This window comes from Salmo salar, chromosome ssa22 (genome assembly GCF_905237065.1).
Source record: "Salmo salar chromosome ssa22, Ssal_v3.1, whole genome shotgun sequence".
NCBI lineage: Eukaryota > Metazoa > Chordata > Actinopteri > Salmoniformes > Salmonidae > Salmo > Salmo salar.
Genome location: NC_059463.1, coordinates 62786973 through 62803741, shown reverse-complemented (window position 1 = coordinate 62803741; position 16769 = coordinate 62786973). Strand labels below are relative to the sequence as shown.

Genomic DNA, 16769 nt, shown 5'->3' with positions numbered 1-16769 from the left:
TTGATGATCACGTTTCTATAAGAAAAGAAGGGAAAAAAGACTGATTGCAGTTTGTCTCTGGAACTGTCACCAGCTGTCTACTACCTTTAGGTACAGATAACGTGATTGGCAGAGATAGTACCATGGAAAGTACACAAGTTTTGATTGGTTTACAGTTTAGTACTTTTATGTCCAGGTGGTGAACATAAAAGTAAGTATTTAGAACAAATTTGCAAGAACTCAACCCAACACCGATGGGAGCCAGTATAGCCCAACACCGATGGGTGCCAGTATAGCCCAACACCGATGGGAGCCAGTATAGCCCAACACCGATGGGAGCCAGTATAGCCCAACACCGATGGGAGCCAGTATAGCCCAACACCGATGGGTGCCAGTATAGCCCAACACCGATGGGTGCCAGTATAGCCCAACACCGATGGGAGCCAGTATAGCCCAACACCGATGGGTGCCAGTATAGCCCAACACCGATGGGAGCCAGTATAACCCAACACCGATGGGAGCCAGTATAGCCCAACACCGATGGGAGCCAGTATAGCCCAACACCGATGGGAGCCAGTATAGCCCAACACCGATGGGAGCCAGTATTACCCAACACCGATGGGAGCCAGTATAGCCCAACACCGATGGGAGCCAGTATTACCCAACACCGATGGGAGCCAGTATAGCCCAACACCGATGGGTGCCAGTATTACCCAACACCGATGGGAGCCAGTATTACCCAACACCGATGGGAGCCAGTATAGCCCAACACCGATGGGAGCCAGTATAGCCCAACACCGATGGGAGCCAGTATAGCCCAACACCGATGGGTGCCAGTATAGCCCAACACCGATGGGTGCCAGTATAGCCCAACACCGATGGGTGCCAGTATAGCCCAACACCGATGGGTGCCAGTATAGCCCAACACCGATGGGTGCCAGTATAGCCCAACACCGATGGGTGCCAGTATAGCCCAACACCGATGGGAGCCAGTATAGCCCAACACCGATGGGAGCCAGTATAGCCCAACACCGATGGGTGCCAGTATAGCCCAACACCGATGGGAGCCAGTATAGCCCAACACCGATGGGAGCCAGTATAGCCCAACACCGATGGGTGCCAGTATAGCCCAACACCGATGGGTGCCAGTATAGCCCAACACCGATGGGAGCCAGTATAGCCCAACACCGATGGGAGCCAGTATAGCCCAACACCGATGGGAGCCAGTATAACCCAACACCGATGGGTGCCAGTATAGCCCAACACCAATGGGTGCCAGTATAACCCAACACCGATGGGAGCCAGTATAACCCAACACCGATGGTGGTGGGGAGCTCTGTAGAGGGCAGATTAACCTCTATGGGCTAGGTGGGATGCTTGCGTCCCACCTACTCAACAGCCAGTGGGATCCCGTGGCGCGATATTCAAATACCATAGAAATGCTATTACTTCAATTTCTCAAACATATGACTATTTTACACCATTTTAAAGACAAGACTCTCGTTAATCTAACCACACTGTCCGATTTCAAAAAGGCTTTACAACGAAAGCAAAACATTAGATTATGTCAGCAGAGTACCCAGCCAGAAATAATCAGACACCCATTTTTCAAGCTAGCATATAATGTCACAAAAACCAAAACCACAGCTAAATGCAGCACTAACCTTTGATGATCTTCATCAGATGACACTCCTAGGACATTATGTTATACAATACATGCATGTTTTGTTCAATCAAGTTCATATTTATATCAAAAACCAGCTTTTTACATTAGCATGTGACTAGCATGTGACTAGCATTCCCACCGAACACTTCCGGTGAATTTACTAAATTACTCACAATAAACGTTCACAAAAAACATAACAATTATTTTAAGAATTATAGATACAGAACTCCTTTATGCAATCGCTATGTCCGATTTTAAAATTGCTTTTCGGTGAAAGCACATTTTGCAATATTCTGAGTAGATAGCCCGGCCATCACAGGCTAGCTATTTTGACACCCACCAAGTTTGGCCCTCACCAAACTCAGATTTACTATAAGAAAAATTGGATTACCTTTGCTGTTCTTCGTCAGAATGCACTCCCAGGACTTCTACTTCAATAACAAATGTTGGTGTGGTTCCAAATAATCCATAGTTATATCCAAATAGCGGCGTTTTGTTCGTGCGTTCAAGACACTATCCGAAGGGTAAAGAAGGGTGACGCGCCCGGTGCGTTTCGTGACAAAAAAATTTCAAAATATTCCATTACTGTACTTCGAAGCATGTCAAACGCTGTTTAAAATCAATTTTTATGCGATTTTTATCGTAAAAAAGCGATAATATTCCGACCGGGAAACCCTGTTTTTGTTCAAAGACTGAAAATGTAAACATGGTGTCGGCTCGTGCACGCGTCCCAGTCTCATTGTTCTCTGATTGACCACTATCCAAATGCGCTACTGTTTTTCAGCCATGGCCTGCAAAGTAATCATTCAACGTTCTGGCGCCTTCTGAGAGCCTATGGAAGCGTTAGAAAATGTCACGTTATGCCAGAGATCCCCTGTTTTGGATAGAGATGATCAAGAAGGCCAAGAAATAGTCAGAGAGAGCGCTTCCTGTTTGGAATCTTCTCAGGTTTTGGCCTGCCAAATGAGTTCTGTTATACTCACAGACACCATTCAAACAGTTTTAGAAACTTTAGGGTGTTTTCTATCCAAATCAAATTATATGCATATTCTAGTTACTGGGCAGGAGTAGTAACCAGATTAAATCGGGTATGTTTTTTATCCGGCCGTGCAAATACTGCCCCCTATCCCCAACAGGTTAACATGTACAACCACCAGACAGGGTGGGGAGCTCTGTAGAGGACAGATTAACATGTACAACCACCAGACAGGGCTGGGAGCTCTGTAGAGGACAGATTAACATGTACAACCAACAGACAGGGTGTGAGGGTTGCGAACTTGACGACGACTCATAGTTCCTGCAACTTTCTGAAGAGGCAGCAAGAATGCCCCTGTGTGAGCGGTACATGTCTACCATTTTGTGTAACCGTTAGCGATAATGCTAATGAAAACAGTCCTCTGGTAGATGGAAAGGCCCAAAAAGGAGTGGCTCCTAATCCGTGACTGAATCCTTTTATTTCTGATGCTCCGTATCCTCGCAGTATCTTGCAAGAATTTGGGACTTCAATAATTTTCTCATGCCGAAACCGAAGAAGATACACAGTTAAAAGCCAGGAAGAGGATATTCGCAAAGTATTTACTTGACTCTTTTTTTCACGATGGCACTTATTTGAGCCTTGAATCTCATAGGGACCTTACGGTCACCACTGGTTATCTAGCTAGCCGTTAGCCAGCAGGGTTGAATCAGAGGTGTTGCTGTGTATATTCAGAGCCATATCCCTGTAATGCTTAGAGAAGATCTTATGTCAAGTGTTATTGAAGTGTTGTGGTTGCAGGTTCACTTGGCACATCTAAAGCCTTTTCTTTTGGGGGTGTTGCTATTGGCCACCAAGTGCTAACAGTCAGTATCTAAATAATATGTGTTACATGCTTGATAGTGTATGTGATGTAAACAGAGAGGTCTACGTTCTTGGGGACCTGAGTATTGACTGGTTTTCATCAAGCTGTCCACTCAAGAGGAAACTTCTTACCGTAACCAGTGCCTGTAATCTGGTTCAGGTTATTAATCAACCTACCAGGGTGTTTACAAACACTACAGGAACAAGTATTTTGATGCTTTGTGGATGGGGCCTCCCCAGTGGTGCAGCTGTCTAAGCCACTGCATCGCAATGCAAAATGCATTGCAACAGATGCAGGTTCGATACCTGTGCTGGCCGCCACCTGGAGACCCATGAGGCGGCTTTTGGTTATAATGTAGAATCCTCCAATCATCTATATGTAATAATTAGAGGAGAGTCACATCATATTTTTCGATATATTGTAGAGGGCATGAGTCTCACTAGTGTTGAGTAATGTGCTGTTAAAAGTGGTGTAGGTCTTATTTATTTAAAGAGCATATTGAAGTTAGAAGCAATAGCCTACAACTATTTTAGCACCATTTCACGCTGCTCTGAGACAAGCATGGGGACTGGTCTTGATAAATCAATTTGATTTTTCATTTTCAATTAATCTCCGTTTGGGTATTGGTTAGACTACAATTATGGTATAGAAATGTTATTCTCTTAGTGTAACCTTTATTTAACTAGGCAAGTCAGTTAAGAACAAATTCTTATTTACAAGGACGGCCTACTCCTTCCTCCCTGTCAGGAAATTGAACCCCGGTCTCCCGCGTCCCCGCACGACATCGGGACTCCTTCGATAAATAGCCCAGTACTGTAGCCTACTCCTGACTGTCACGTTGTACAGCGCCATATTTTCCGTTCCACCCTAACGGAAACCCAGAGGGTTTTTCATTTTTCTTGGAATAGAAACACCATAATATTAATCAAATTAATTAAGCAACATTTCTTAAAATCAGTCCCATATACTATGTTCTTACAAAAAAAGGTTTTCAATTATCTAGTACAGCCACTACTGAAGGCTATCAAATGCTTCTCAAAGATGCCCTCTGGTGGTCAAACTACCACTAACTAGCATTAATGGTACCAGTGGTTGGCACTTAAATAACGTGTCATAGAATTCTGCAGCACGATGCAAGCTGTGGACAAACCACTGTAGCTAACAATGGCTAGCTAATAGATGTCGATACTAAACTCATAAAATAGTAAAATAGTCCGCAATAATCAAGCAAATGGTATTAAACTCATAAAAAAATGTATTGGCTATTAATGGTTTGGCAGGTTTGCTTAGTGTCATTGCGAATATCATCGTTTGATAATTTGTGTATCTAATTCAGTTACGGAATGAGAAAAATTACTGGAGTCTCAAATTCCCATGAGATACTGTGAGAATTTGCTCACTCACGGATACGGAGCCTTATAAATAAAATATCTGGTCACGGAAAACTTCTCAATAAAATGTTAACTACATAGTAACCTCTGCTTACCTGGCAGACATCATGATTATTTTAATCAACCCAGTGTGTATTGTTTTACTCTACCGTCATATGAGTCCAATACAAACACTGCTAAACAACAGCCTCTTGCTATTTATGCCCAAAAATCGACATTTCTCTGATTTTCCTCGACCTCAAAAGTGTTTTCCTGATGTGGTTTTGTTGTGAACTTAGAACATCCAATTTTGTTGTTTAATATATTGTAAATGTGTGATTTTGAGATTGAAAACCTGGGAAAAACCAGAAACCTGGAAAAATCAAACGTATTTTGGGAAAGGAAAAAATGGAATCTGGCAAAAAACAAAACAGATTCTAATGATCATTGTTTTTTTTTATTTATGTAAAATCTGAAAGATATAATACTTAATACTGATTTTTATCTATTTATTTTTCACGATAAGGTGGGCTATTTACTTCATTTTTCTGTTTTAATAAAATACATATTTTGAATAACATAAATCACTGTTGCAATTCATATCTTGCGGTAAAACTGTAAATAAGACTTTAATCTCAAGAGAACACAGGTTAAATGTTAAAAAAGGTTTCACGTTTTCTTACTTAGAAAATAGTCCTGATTATCTTTGCCTAGACCTACACAATATCCCAAATAACAGAAGTTGTATATTTCCAGTCATTTCAATTGTAAAGTCATGTCTTTCTACACAATACATTTTTCCAATCTGGGAGGTAAACTCAATAAAGTATTCTGTGTGTGTGTGTGTGTGTGTGTGTGTGTGTGTGTGTGTGTGTGTGTGTGTGTGTGTGTGTGTGTGTGTGTGTGTGTGTGACCGACCAGTACCTTTGAATGAGGGGCCAGGAGTTGATCTACGCTGCTATGCCAAAGACCTCACCTCTTGTCTGTTCTCCAATGGGGAAAACAGAATTAGGTGGGTTTAGTTTAACCTGTTCAAATTTCAACATAGTACCTGTTTGCGTGTCAGATATGACCTATCCTAACTGCCATTGGTGATAGAACAGGGACTGTGTGTGTCAGATATGACCTGTCCTAACTGCCATTGGTAATAGAACAGGGACTGTGTGTCAGATATGACCTGTCCTAACTGCCATTGGTTATAGAACAGGGACTGTGTGTCAGATATGACCTGTCCTAACTGCCATTGGTAATAGAACAGGGACTGTGTGTCAGATATGACCTATCCTAACTGCCATTGGTAATAGAACAGGGACTGTGTGTGTCAGATATGACCTGTCCTAACTGCCATTGGTAATAGAACAGGGACTGTGTGTGTCAGATATGACCTATCCTAACTGCCATTGGTAATAGAACAGGGTCTGTGTGTGTCAGATATGACCTGTCCTAACTGCCATTGGTAATAGAACAGGGTCTGTGTGTCAGATATGACCTGTCCTAACTGCCATTGGTAATAGAACAGGGACTGTGTGTCAGATATGACCTGTCCTAACTGCCATTGGTAATAGAACAGGGTCTGTGTGTGTCAGATATGACCTGTCCTAACTGCCATTGGTAATAGAACAGGGACTGTGTGTCAGATATGACCTGTCCTAACTGCCATTGGTAATAGTACACTGTTTGCGTGTCAGATATGACCTGTCCTAACTGCCATTGGTAATAGAACAGGGACTGTGTGTCAGATATGACCTGTCCTAACTGCCATTGGTAATAGAACAGGGACTGTGTGTCAGATATGACCTGTCCTAACTGCCATTGGTAATAGAACAGGGACTGTGTGTGTCAGATATGACCTGTCCTAACTGCCATTGGTAATAGAACAGGGACTGCGTGTCAGATATGACCTGTCCTAACTGCCATTGGTAATAGAACAGGGTCTGTGTGTGTCAGATATGACCTGTCCTAACTGCCATTGGTAATAGAACAGGGACTGTGTGTGTCAGATATGACCTGTCCTAACTGCCATTGGTTAATAGAACAGGGACTGTGTGTTCAGATAAACATTTATGGAGCCAGGACATGGAGACTTGATGTGAGGAAGTCCAGACTGACAGATGGGCTTGATGCTGATATCAAATCAATTGTATTTATAAAGCCCTTTTTACATCTGCAGATGTCACAATGTGCTTATACAGAAACCCAGCCAAAAACCACAAACGGCAAACAACGCAGATGTATAATGGAGAGAGACCTGGCACTCGGCAATACAATTATCCAAGACACATCATTTTTCTTGTTATCATACATTGTCCTCTGATTCAAAGACAGGTTGGATACTGATGTCTGAAAGACTAAAATGATATATAAATCTATTGCTTGTATTGTCTTTTTGTTATTATTGAATCGGTCAACGGGGGAGGGGAACACCATACAGGAAGGAATGATAACGGACATGTTTAGCGAGGTAGCCCCAGCACCACCAGACAAAATGTTGATTGTATCTGTATCGGCGGTGAATGACAACAGAAGGTGAAAAACACGTGTAATATTTGCATATTGTCATATTAAAAAATACGAACACACATCCATTTGATTTCATGTTGATGTATCTACACTCAAGCTGGGCGATGTCCACATGTAGCCTACAATATATAAAATATGTAGTGATGTTAGTTTTTTTGTTTTACATTACATTTTAGTCATTTAGCAGACGCTCTTATCCAGAGCGACTTACAGTAGTGAATGCATACATTTCATACAATTTCATACATTTTTTTTCCTGTGCTGGCCCCCCTGTGGGAATCGAACCCACAACCCTGGCGTTGCAAACACCATGCTCTAACCAACTGAGCCACAGGGAAAGATGTAACAGCAGATATTAGACAAGCCAGTGATAGAGGTTGTAGGCCAACTGAGCTGACTGAAGACCGCGGCAAAGAGGTCAATGGAACTCGACCAGAACAATGGAGGTGTCATGGAAACGCATGGGGTCAAGATCCCGAGTCTCCTCATTGACCTACAGCAAAATGTGATTTAGGCTATTGTTTAAATGTGTATTTTCACGCTATGTTGAGGTAAACATCTGAGTATAACGCTTGAATGGATGACAACCCAAACACATGTTTATGTCACCATTACCAATCAACTGCATTACAGTAAAAAAAAAAAAAAGGACTTTGACTACCACAACTGATTTATGTATGCTAGCTATGCTAACCAACTTATACGAACTTCTTCTAAACCTGAAAAGGGACAACGTCTACATGTTATGCAGTGAAAACTGCCAAAACGGACTTAAGTAACCACATTGTTGGCATGTTACAATACATAAATCATGACGGATGAGACGAATATCCACTTTGTTAAATCAGATTTGTTGAATGAGCCAATCTGGTCAATGGAGCATGTTCTTGTATTTACATGATGTGATGAAACGTTGAAACTAAGTGTTTGTTTGTACATCCCCTCTGGCTATCTACTCCGATTTCAGAGCACTCGTCTGTGTCCCAGAACGCAGAATAACTGATTCATTTACGAATGCGCAATACCTTTTCAATATGATCGTGTCGGCAAAAAAAAAACGTAATTAAATTGTTGCCAGCAGCACAGTCACTGACACTCTGGATAACATGAAAACAGCCTAACCAGCTCTGCTAGGGAGAGTAAAACGGTCAGTGAGGTGTTTTCTCATTTGTGTCTGGAAGTGGCTAGCTAGACTTCAGCCAGTTAGCTTGGGTGATTGACTACTGTTGTGAGGTAAGAATGCTCTGAACGCTCCGAAAGCAAAACGCTCTGAATTTATGAATGGACAATCTAACAACGCTCTGAATTTATTAACGCCCAGAGTGCACTCTGAGCACACTGGCACTCCAGAGTGAATTTATGAACACATCCTAAGTTGCAAGGTACTTTCGTAGCAAGGCGTTGTGGAAGTGTCTTCTGAAACACATTCTAGACACTGGTTCTTGCTATCTAAATCCTATAATTGATTTCACAGAAAAATATCAGCTAGATTGTACAGCCAGTTGCAAGTATGACCAAGCTTTGCTAGCTACAGTTGAAGTGGGAAGTTTACATACACTTAGGTTAAAGTCATTAAAACTTGTTTTTCAACCACTCCACAAGCTATAGTTTTGGCAAGTCGGTTAGGACATCTACTTTGTGCAAATATTGTTTACAGACAGATTATTTCACTTATTATTCACTGTATTACAATTCCAGTGGGTCAGAAGTTTACATACACTAAGTTGACTGTGCCTTTAAACAGCTTAGAATGATGCCATGGCTTTAGAAGCTTCTGATAGGCTAATTGACATCATTTGAGTCAATTGGAGGTGTACCTGTGGATGTATTTCAAGGCCTATCTTCAAACTCAGTGGCTCTTTGCTTGACATCATGGGAAAATCAAAAGAAATCAGCCAAGACCTCAGAAACAAAATTTTAGACCTCCACAAGCTGGTTCATCCTTGTGAGCAATTTCCAAATGCCTGAAGGTACCACGTTCATCTGTACAAACAATAATATGCAAGTATAAACACCATGGGACCACGCAGCCGTCATACTGCTCAGGAAGGAGACGCGTTCTGTCTCCTAGAGATTAACGTACTTTGGTGCAAAAGTGCAAATCAATCCCATAAAAACAGCAAAGGACCTTGTGAAGATGCTGGAGAAAACAGGTACAAAAGTATCTAAATCCACAGTAAAGCGAGTCCTATATTGACATAAACTGAAAGGCCGCTCAGCAAGGAAGAAGCCACTGCTCCAAAACCGCCATAAAAATGCCAGACTACGGTTTGCAACTGCACATGGGAACAAAGATCGTACTTTTTGGAGAAATGTCCTCTGGTCTGATGAAACAAAAATAGAATTGTTTGGCCATAATGACCGTCGTTATGTTTGGAGGAAAATGGGGAGGCTTGCAAGCCGAAGAACACCATCCCAACCGTGAAGCACGGGGGTGGCAGCATCATGTTGTGGGGCTGCTTTGCAGCAGGAGGTACTGGAGCACTTCACAAAATAGATGGCATCATGACGAAGGGAAATAATGTGGATATATTGAAGCAACATCTCATGACATCAGTCAGGAAGTTAAAGCTTGGTTGCAAATGGGTCTTCCAAATGGACAATGACCCCAAGCATACTTCTAAAGTTGTGGCAAAATGGCTTAAGGACAACAAAGTCAAGGTATTGGAGTGGCCATCACAAAGCCCTTTCACATTCTTCAAATTAAGTTGTGATCCTAACTGACCTAAGACAGTGAATTTTTACTAGGATTAAATGTCAGGAATTGTGAAAAACTGAGTTTAAATGTATTTGGCTAAGGTGTATGTAAACTTCCGACTTCAACATTCCAATCCTGATTAAAAATCAAATGCACTTTACCGGTATTAGAAGGCTGATTTAAGGACCATGTGGACACCTGTGATTTAGAAGGAAGGCTGTTTGTATGGCTGGCTGGCTTTATGGAGAGTGCATCAATGCAGCTGCAGGGAACAGCGTGACAGTGCAGAGGTAAAGATGGATGTAGTAGATGGCTTTGACCAGGTAACTGCTGTTTGAGTTTCAATCCTGGTCCTGAGCTAGTGCATAGCAGCTAATTATTGTATTTTTTATTTGACCTTTATTTAACTAGGCAAGTCAGTTAAGACCCTAACCCAATGACAGCCTAGGAACAGTGGGTTAACTGCCTTGTTCAGGGGGCAGAACGACAGATTTTTACCTTGTCAGCTCAGGGATTCGATCCAGCAACGCTCTAACCACTAGGCTACCTGCCGCCCCCTATGACGTGTTTGTATGATGTTCAGTCCCCTAGTGAATACAGCAATAAGGTGATAATTGTGTAGAAATCAAGCAAATGACCTTCAATTTATACAAATAAAAAGTCGAAATAAAAGTAAATTTAAATGACTAGTTGCCGGATGAAGCTAGGACAATCCTTGTCCTGCAAAGAAACATTATTTAAATTTTTCATACAAAATGATCAACAACATACATCCCTACATCAATATATATACAGTACCAATCAAAAGTTTGGACACACCTACTCATTCAAGGGTTTTTGTTTATTTTTACTATTTTCTACATTGTAGAATCAAAACTATGAAATAACACACATGGAATCATATAGAAACCTAAAAAAATGTTGTCTTGATGACAGCTTTGCACGCTCTTGGCATTCTCTCAACCAGCTTCTTGAGGTAGTAACCTGGAATGCATTTTAATGTAGAAAATAGTAAAAATAAAGAAAAACACTGGAATGTCCAAACTTTTGACTGGAACTGTATATAGAAATAAAATATTAAATATGACAATTCTAGTGAAATTATATTCACTCAGAAAAAATCTCCTAATTATTGAGGAAGATGTTATTCTTTTTGATATTCACTATGGATAATGTCTTGACATTATTATTCAATCAAAATGATTTGTAATTTTGGAAATTAAATGTAGAGTGGAGCATACCTTCAAGGCAATCATCATTTCATCAATAGACACCGTTTCCATCATCTCAAGAAAGAAAGTTAGACAAAAGAAAAATCCACCTTGACGAACTGATAAAAAGGTTGTCCATCTTTAGAACAGGTCTCCTATTTCTGACGTTACAGCCTTAATCTAAAATGTATGCAATAATTTTTTCCTCATCAATCTACACACAATTCCTCATAATGACAAAAAAACAGCAACAGGTACCTTATTTACATTAGTATTCAGACCCTTTGCTATGAGACTCAAAATTGAGCTCAGATGCATCCTGTTTCCATTGATCATCCTTGAGATGTTTCTACAACTTGTTTGGAGTCCACCTGTGGTAAATTCAATTGATTGGACATGATTTGTAAAGGCACACACCTGTCAATATAAGGTCCTACAGTTGACAGTGCATGTCAGAACAAAAACCAAGCCATGAGGTTGAAGGAATTGTCCATGGAGCTCCGAGACAGGATTGTGTCGAGGCATAGATCTGGGGAAGGGTACCAAAACATTTCTGCAGCACTGAAGGTCCTGAAGAACACAGTGGCCTCCATTACATGGAAGAAGTTTGGACCTGGAAGACTAGTCAGGTTTGAGGGAACGATGAACGGAGCAAAGTACAGAGAGATCCTTGATGAAAACCTGCTCCAGAGCGCTCAGGACCTCAGACTGGGGTGAAGGTTCAACTTCCAACAGGACGACGACCCTAAGCACACAGCCAAGACAACGCAGGTGTGGAACAAGTCTCTGAATGTCCTTGAGTGGACTTGGAAATAGCTGTTCAGCAACGCTCCCCATCCAACCTGACAGAGCTTGAGAGGATCTGCAGAGAGGAATGGGAGAAACTCCCCAAATACAGGTGTGCAAAGCTTGTAGCGTCATACCCAAGAAGACTCTAGGCTGTAATCGCTGCCAAAGGTGCTTCAACAAAGTACTGAGTAAAGGGTCTGAATACTTATGTAAATGTCATATCTCCGTTTTTTTTATTTGTAATAAATTTACTAAGATTTCTACAAACCTGTTTTTGCTTTGTCATTATGTGGTATTGTGTATGGATTGATGAGGGGAAAAAAACGATTTAATCCATTTTAAAATAACGCTGTAACGTAACAAAATCTGGAAAAAGTCAAGGGGTCTGATTTCTTTCCCAACAGACAGGTTTATATCTTGGCTGATACTTCTCTGTAAACAGAGACCTAAACAGACATGTTTAGTCTTTTATTATCAGCTCTGTCTCATGTTTACTAAGGCTGAGGGGAGCAACACAGTGGCAGGGGCAGGGAGAGAGATGAGATGAGTGTGAGAGATGAGTGTGGAGGAGAGGGGGATAAGAGGTTAGGAAAGGGAGGAGATGAGGGATGGGAGGGAAGGAGAGGAGAGGAGAGGAGAGGAGAGGGAAGGAGAAGGAGAAGGGAGGAGAGGGGAGGAGAGGAGAGGGAAGGAGAAGGGAGGAGAGGAGAGATGAGGCATGGGAGAGGAGGAGAGGAGAAGGAGAGGAATGAGAGGGGAGGAGAGGAGAGGGAAGGAGAAGGGAAGGAGAAGGGAAGGAGAAGGGAAGGAGAGGAGAGATGAGGCATGGGAGAGGAGGAGAGGAGAAGGAGAGGAATGAGAGGGGAGGAGAGGAGAGATGAGGGATGGTAGGGGAGGAGAGAAGAGGAGAGGGAAGGAGAGGAATGAGAGGAGAGGAGAGGAGAGTGGAGGGGAGGGAGGAGAGGGGAGGCTGAGGGGAGGAAGGGAAGGGAAGGGGAGGGGAGAGGAGAGTGGAGGAGAGGAATGAGAAGGGAGGAGGGAGAGGGGAGGGAAGTAGAGGAATGAGAGGGGAGGAAGGAGAGAGAGGAGGGGAGGTGGGTGAGGGGAGGAAGGGGAGGGGTGGAGAGGAGAGGAATGAAAAGGGAGGAGAGGGGGAGGAGGTAGGGGGAGGAAGAGGGAGGCTGAGGGGAGGAAGGGGAGGGGTGGAGAGGAGAGGAATGAAAGGGGAGGAGGGGGATGAAGGGGAGGGGAGGAGGGAGAGGGAGGAGAGGGGAGGCTGAGGGGAGGATGAGAGGGAAGTGAAGTGGACTACTGTGACAGATGTAATTGACTGTGTGTGTGTGTGTGTGTGTGTGTGTGTGTGTGTGTGTGTGTGTGTGTGTGTGTGTGTGTGTGTCTCCGTCTGTCTGTCCTCTCCTCTCCAGGTGTGCTGCAGTTGTTGTGTGCTGGGTCTGGCTCTACATGCTGAAGGTAGAGGGTGTGATGCCCACCAGTACCTGGGGGACCCCTGTGGTCATGTCCTGCTCACCTGCTGTGAAGAGGAGGGGCTCAGCCCTAACCCTAACAAAACACAGAGGAAGAAGGAGATGCCTACTGCCCTGTCTGAGAAAGGTAAATCACCATGTACCAGACCTACTGCCCTGTCTGAGAAAGGTAAATCACCATGTACACACACCAGATCTACTGTACGGTGCTTCTCCCCACTCATGGATTCATGATAGACAGTCCATATGTTCATTTAAAATCTGGGATGTACAGTGCCTTCAGAAAGTATTCAATTTAGCCTGAATTTAAAAGGGATTAAATTGAGATTTTTTTCTTTCCTACACACAATAACCCATAATGTTTAAGTGGAATTTCGTTTTTTGGAAATTTGAACAAATTAATTACAAATGAAAAGCTGAAATGTCTTGAGTCAATAAGTATTCTAACCCCTTTGTTATGTCAAGCCTAAATAAGCTCAGGAGTAAAAATGTGCTTTTTAACAAGTCACACAATAAGTTGCATGGACTCCCTCTGTGTAATAATAGAGTTTAACATGATTTATGAATGACTACCTCATCTCTGTACCCCACACATACAATTATCTGTAAGGTCCCTCAGTCAAGCAGTGAATTTCAAACACAGATTCAACCACAAAGACCAGGGAGGTTTTCCAATGCCTCGCAAAGAAGGGCAAATATTGGTAGATGGGTAAAAAAAAGCAGACATTGAATATTCCTTTGAGCATGGTGAAGTTATTAATTACACTTTAGATGCTGTATCAATACACCCAGTCACTACAAAAATACAGGCGTCCTTCCTAACTCAGTTGCCGGAGAGGAAGGAAACAGGGATTTCAACATTTTATATTTGTATTTATTATGGATCCCCATTAGTTCCTGTCAAGGCAGCAGCTACTCTTCCTGGGGTTAATTATGGATCCCCATTAGTTCCTGCCAAGGCAGCAGCTACTCTTCCTTGGGTTTATTATGGATCCCCATTAGTTCCTGTCAAGGCAGCAGCTACTCTTCCTGGGGTTTATTATGGATCCCCATTAGTTCCTGTCAAGGCAGCAGCTACTCTTCCTGGGGTTTATTATGGATCCCCATTAGTTCCTGTCAAGGCAGCAGCTACTCTTCCTGGGGTTTATTATGGATCCCCCATTAGTTCCTGCCAAGGCAGCAGCTACTCTTCCTGGGGTTTATTATGGATCCCCATTAGTTCCTGCCAAGGCAGCAGCTACTCTTCCTGGGGTTTATTATGGATCCCCATTAGTTCCTGTCAAGGCAGCAGCTACTCTTCCTGGGGTTTATTATGGATCCCCATTAGTTCCTGCCAAGGCAGCAGCTACTCTTCCTGGGGTTTATTATGGATCCCCCATTAGTTCCTGCCAAGGCAGCAGCTACTCTTCCTGGGGTTTATTATGGATCCCCCATTAGTTCCTGCCAAGGCAGCTGCTACTCTTCCTGGGGTCCAAACACATTAATGCAATTACATTATATTACATGTAAAACAAAAGATAAAACATATAACATTATTACACCACTACATATCTACAACACAAAATGTATAATACCACCATACAACAATATTACATTGTACGTGTGTGTAGAGTGCCTGTGTGTCTCTTCGTGTGTGTGCATAAGTCTATACCTGTGTGTGTGTGTGTGTGTGTGTGTGTGTGTGTGTGTGTGTGTCCACAGTCCCTGCTGTTCCATAAGGTGTATTTTTACCTGCTTTTTTAAATCTGATTCTACTGCTTTCATCAGTTACCTGATGTGGAATACAGTTCCATGTAGTCATGGCTCTATGTAGTACTGTGCTCCTCCCATAGTCTGTTCTGGACTTGTGCAGTTGTAATTTTCCCAAGTCCCTCTTTGTGGCACCTGACCACACGACTGAACAGTAGTCCAGGTGCGACAAAACTAGGTCCTGTAGGACCTGCCTTGTTAATAGTGTTGTTAAGGTAGAGCAGCGCTTTATTATGGACAGACTTCTCCCCATCTTAGCTATTGTTCTATCAATATATTTTGACCCTGACAGTTTACAATCCAGAGTTACTCCAAACGGTTTAGTCACCTTAACTTGCTCAATTTCCACATTATTCATTACAAGATTTAGTTGAGGTTGGCGGTTTAGTGAATGATTTGTCCCAAATACAATGCTTTTAGTTTTGGAAATATTTAGGACTAACTTATTTCTTGCCGCCCATTCTGAAACTAACTGCAGCTCTTTATTAAGTGTTGTTAAGTTGTTCAGTCATGTCACTCGCTGTAGTAGCTGAGGTGTATAGTGTTCAGTTATTCACATAGACACACTGGCTTTTTAGGGGGGGATCAGCTTTAATATTGGAAATAGATTGTTGCGTCCATCAATGTAATGGTCTGCATCACTTCCATCCCCCATATATATATATATATATATATATATATATATATATATATATATATATATACCTACCGTTCAAAAGTTTGGGGTCACTTAGAATGTTCCTTGTTTTTTTAAAGAAAAGCACATTTTTGTCCATTAAAATAACATAAAATTGATCAGAAATACAGTGTAGACATTGTTAATGTTGTAAATGAATATTGTAGCTGGAAATGGCAGATTTTTTATGAAATATCTACATAGGCATACAGAGGCCCATTATCAGCAACCATCACTCCTGTGTTCCAATGGCACGTTGTGTTAGCTAATCCAAGTTTATTATTTTAAAAGGCTAATTGATCATTAGAAAACCCTTTTGCAATTATGTTAGCACAGCTGAAAACTGTTGTCCTGATTAAAGAAGCAATAAAACTGGCCTTCTTTAGACTAGTTGAGTATCTGGAGCATCTGAGTTTGTGGGTTCGATTACAGGCTCAAAATGGCCAGAAACAAAGACTTTCTTCTGAAACTTGTCAGTCTATTCTTTTTCTGAGAAATGATGGCTATTCCTTGCGAGAAATTGCCAAGAAACTGAAGATCTCGTACAACGCTGTATACTACTCCCTTCACAGAACAGCACAAACTGGCTCTAACCAGAATAGAAAGAGGAGTGGGAGGCCCCGGTGCACAACTGAGCAAGAGGACAAGTACATTAGAGTGTCTAGTTTGAGAAACAGACGCCTCACAAGTCCTCAACTGGCAGCTTCATTAAATGGTACCCGCAAAACACCAGCTCCTTCACTTCCTTCTATAGTTCACTCTAACTGCCCGTGGCTCACACTCTTCAGA

The 16769-nt window shown here is 42.2% G+C and overlaps 1 protein-coding gene across 1 annotated transcript in view; it reads left to right on the top strand.

The window, feature by feature from the left end:
• fbln2 (fibulin 2) overlaps positions 1-16769 on the top strand; it is a 118414-nt gene that overhangs the window by 66438 nt on the left and 35207 nt on the right. The window contains exon 6 of the mRNA XM_045705572.1: positions 13496-13682. Within this exon, the coding sequence (XP_045561528.1) occupies positions 13496-13682 (187 nt within the window). The remainder of the gene's footprint in view (positions 1-13495; positions 13683-16769) is intronic.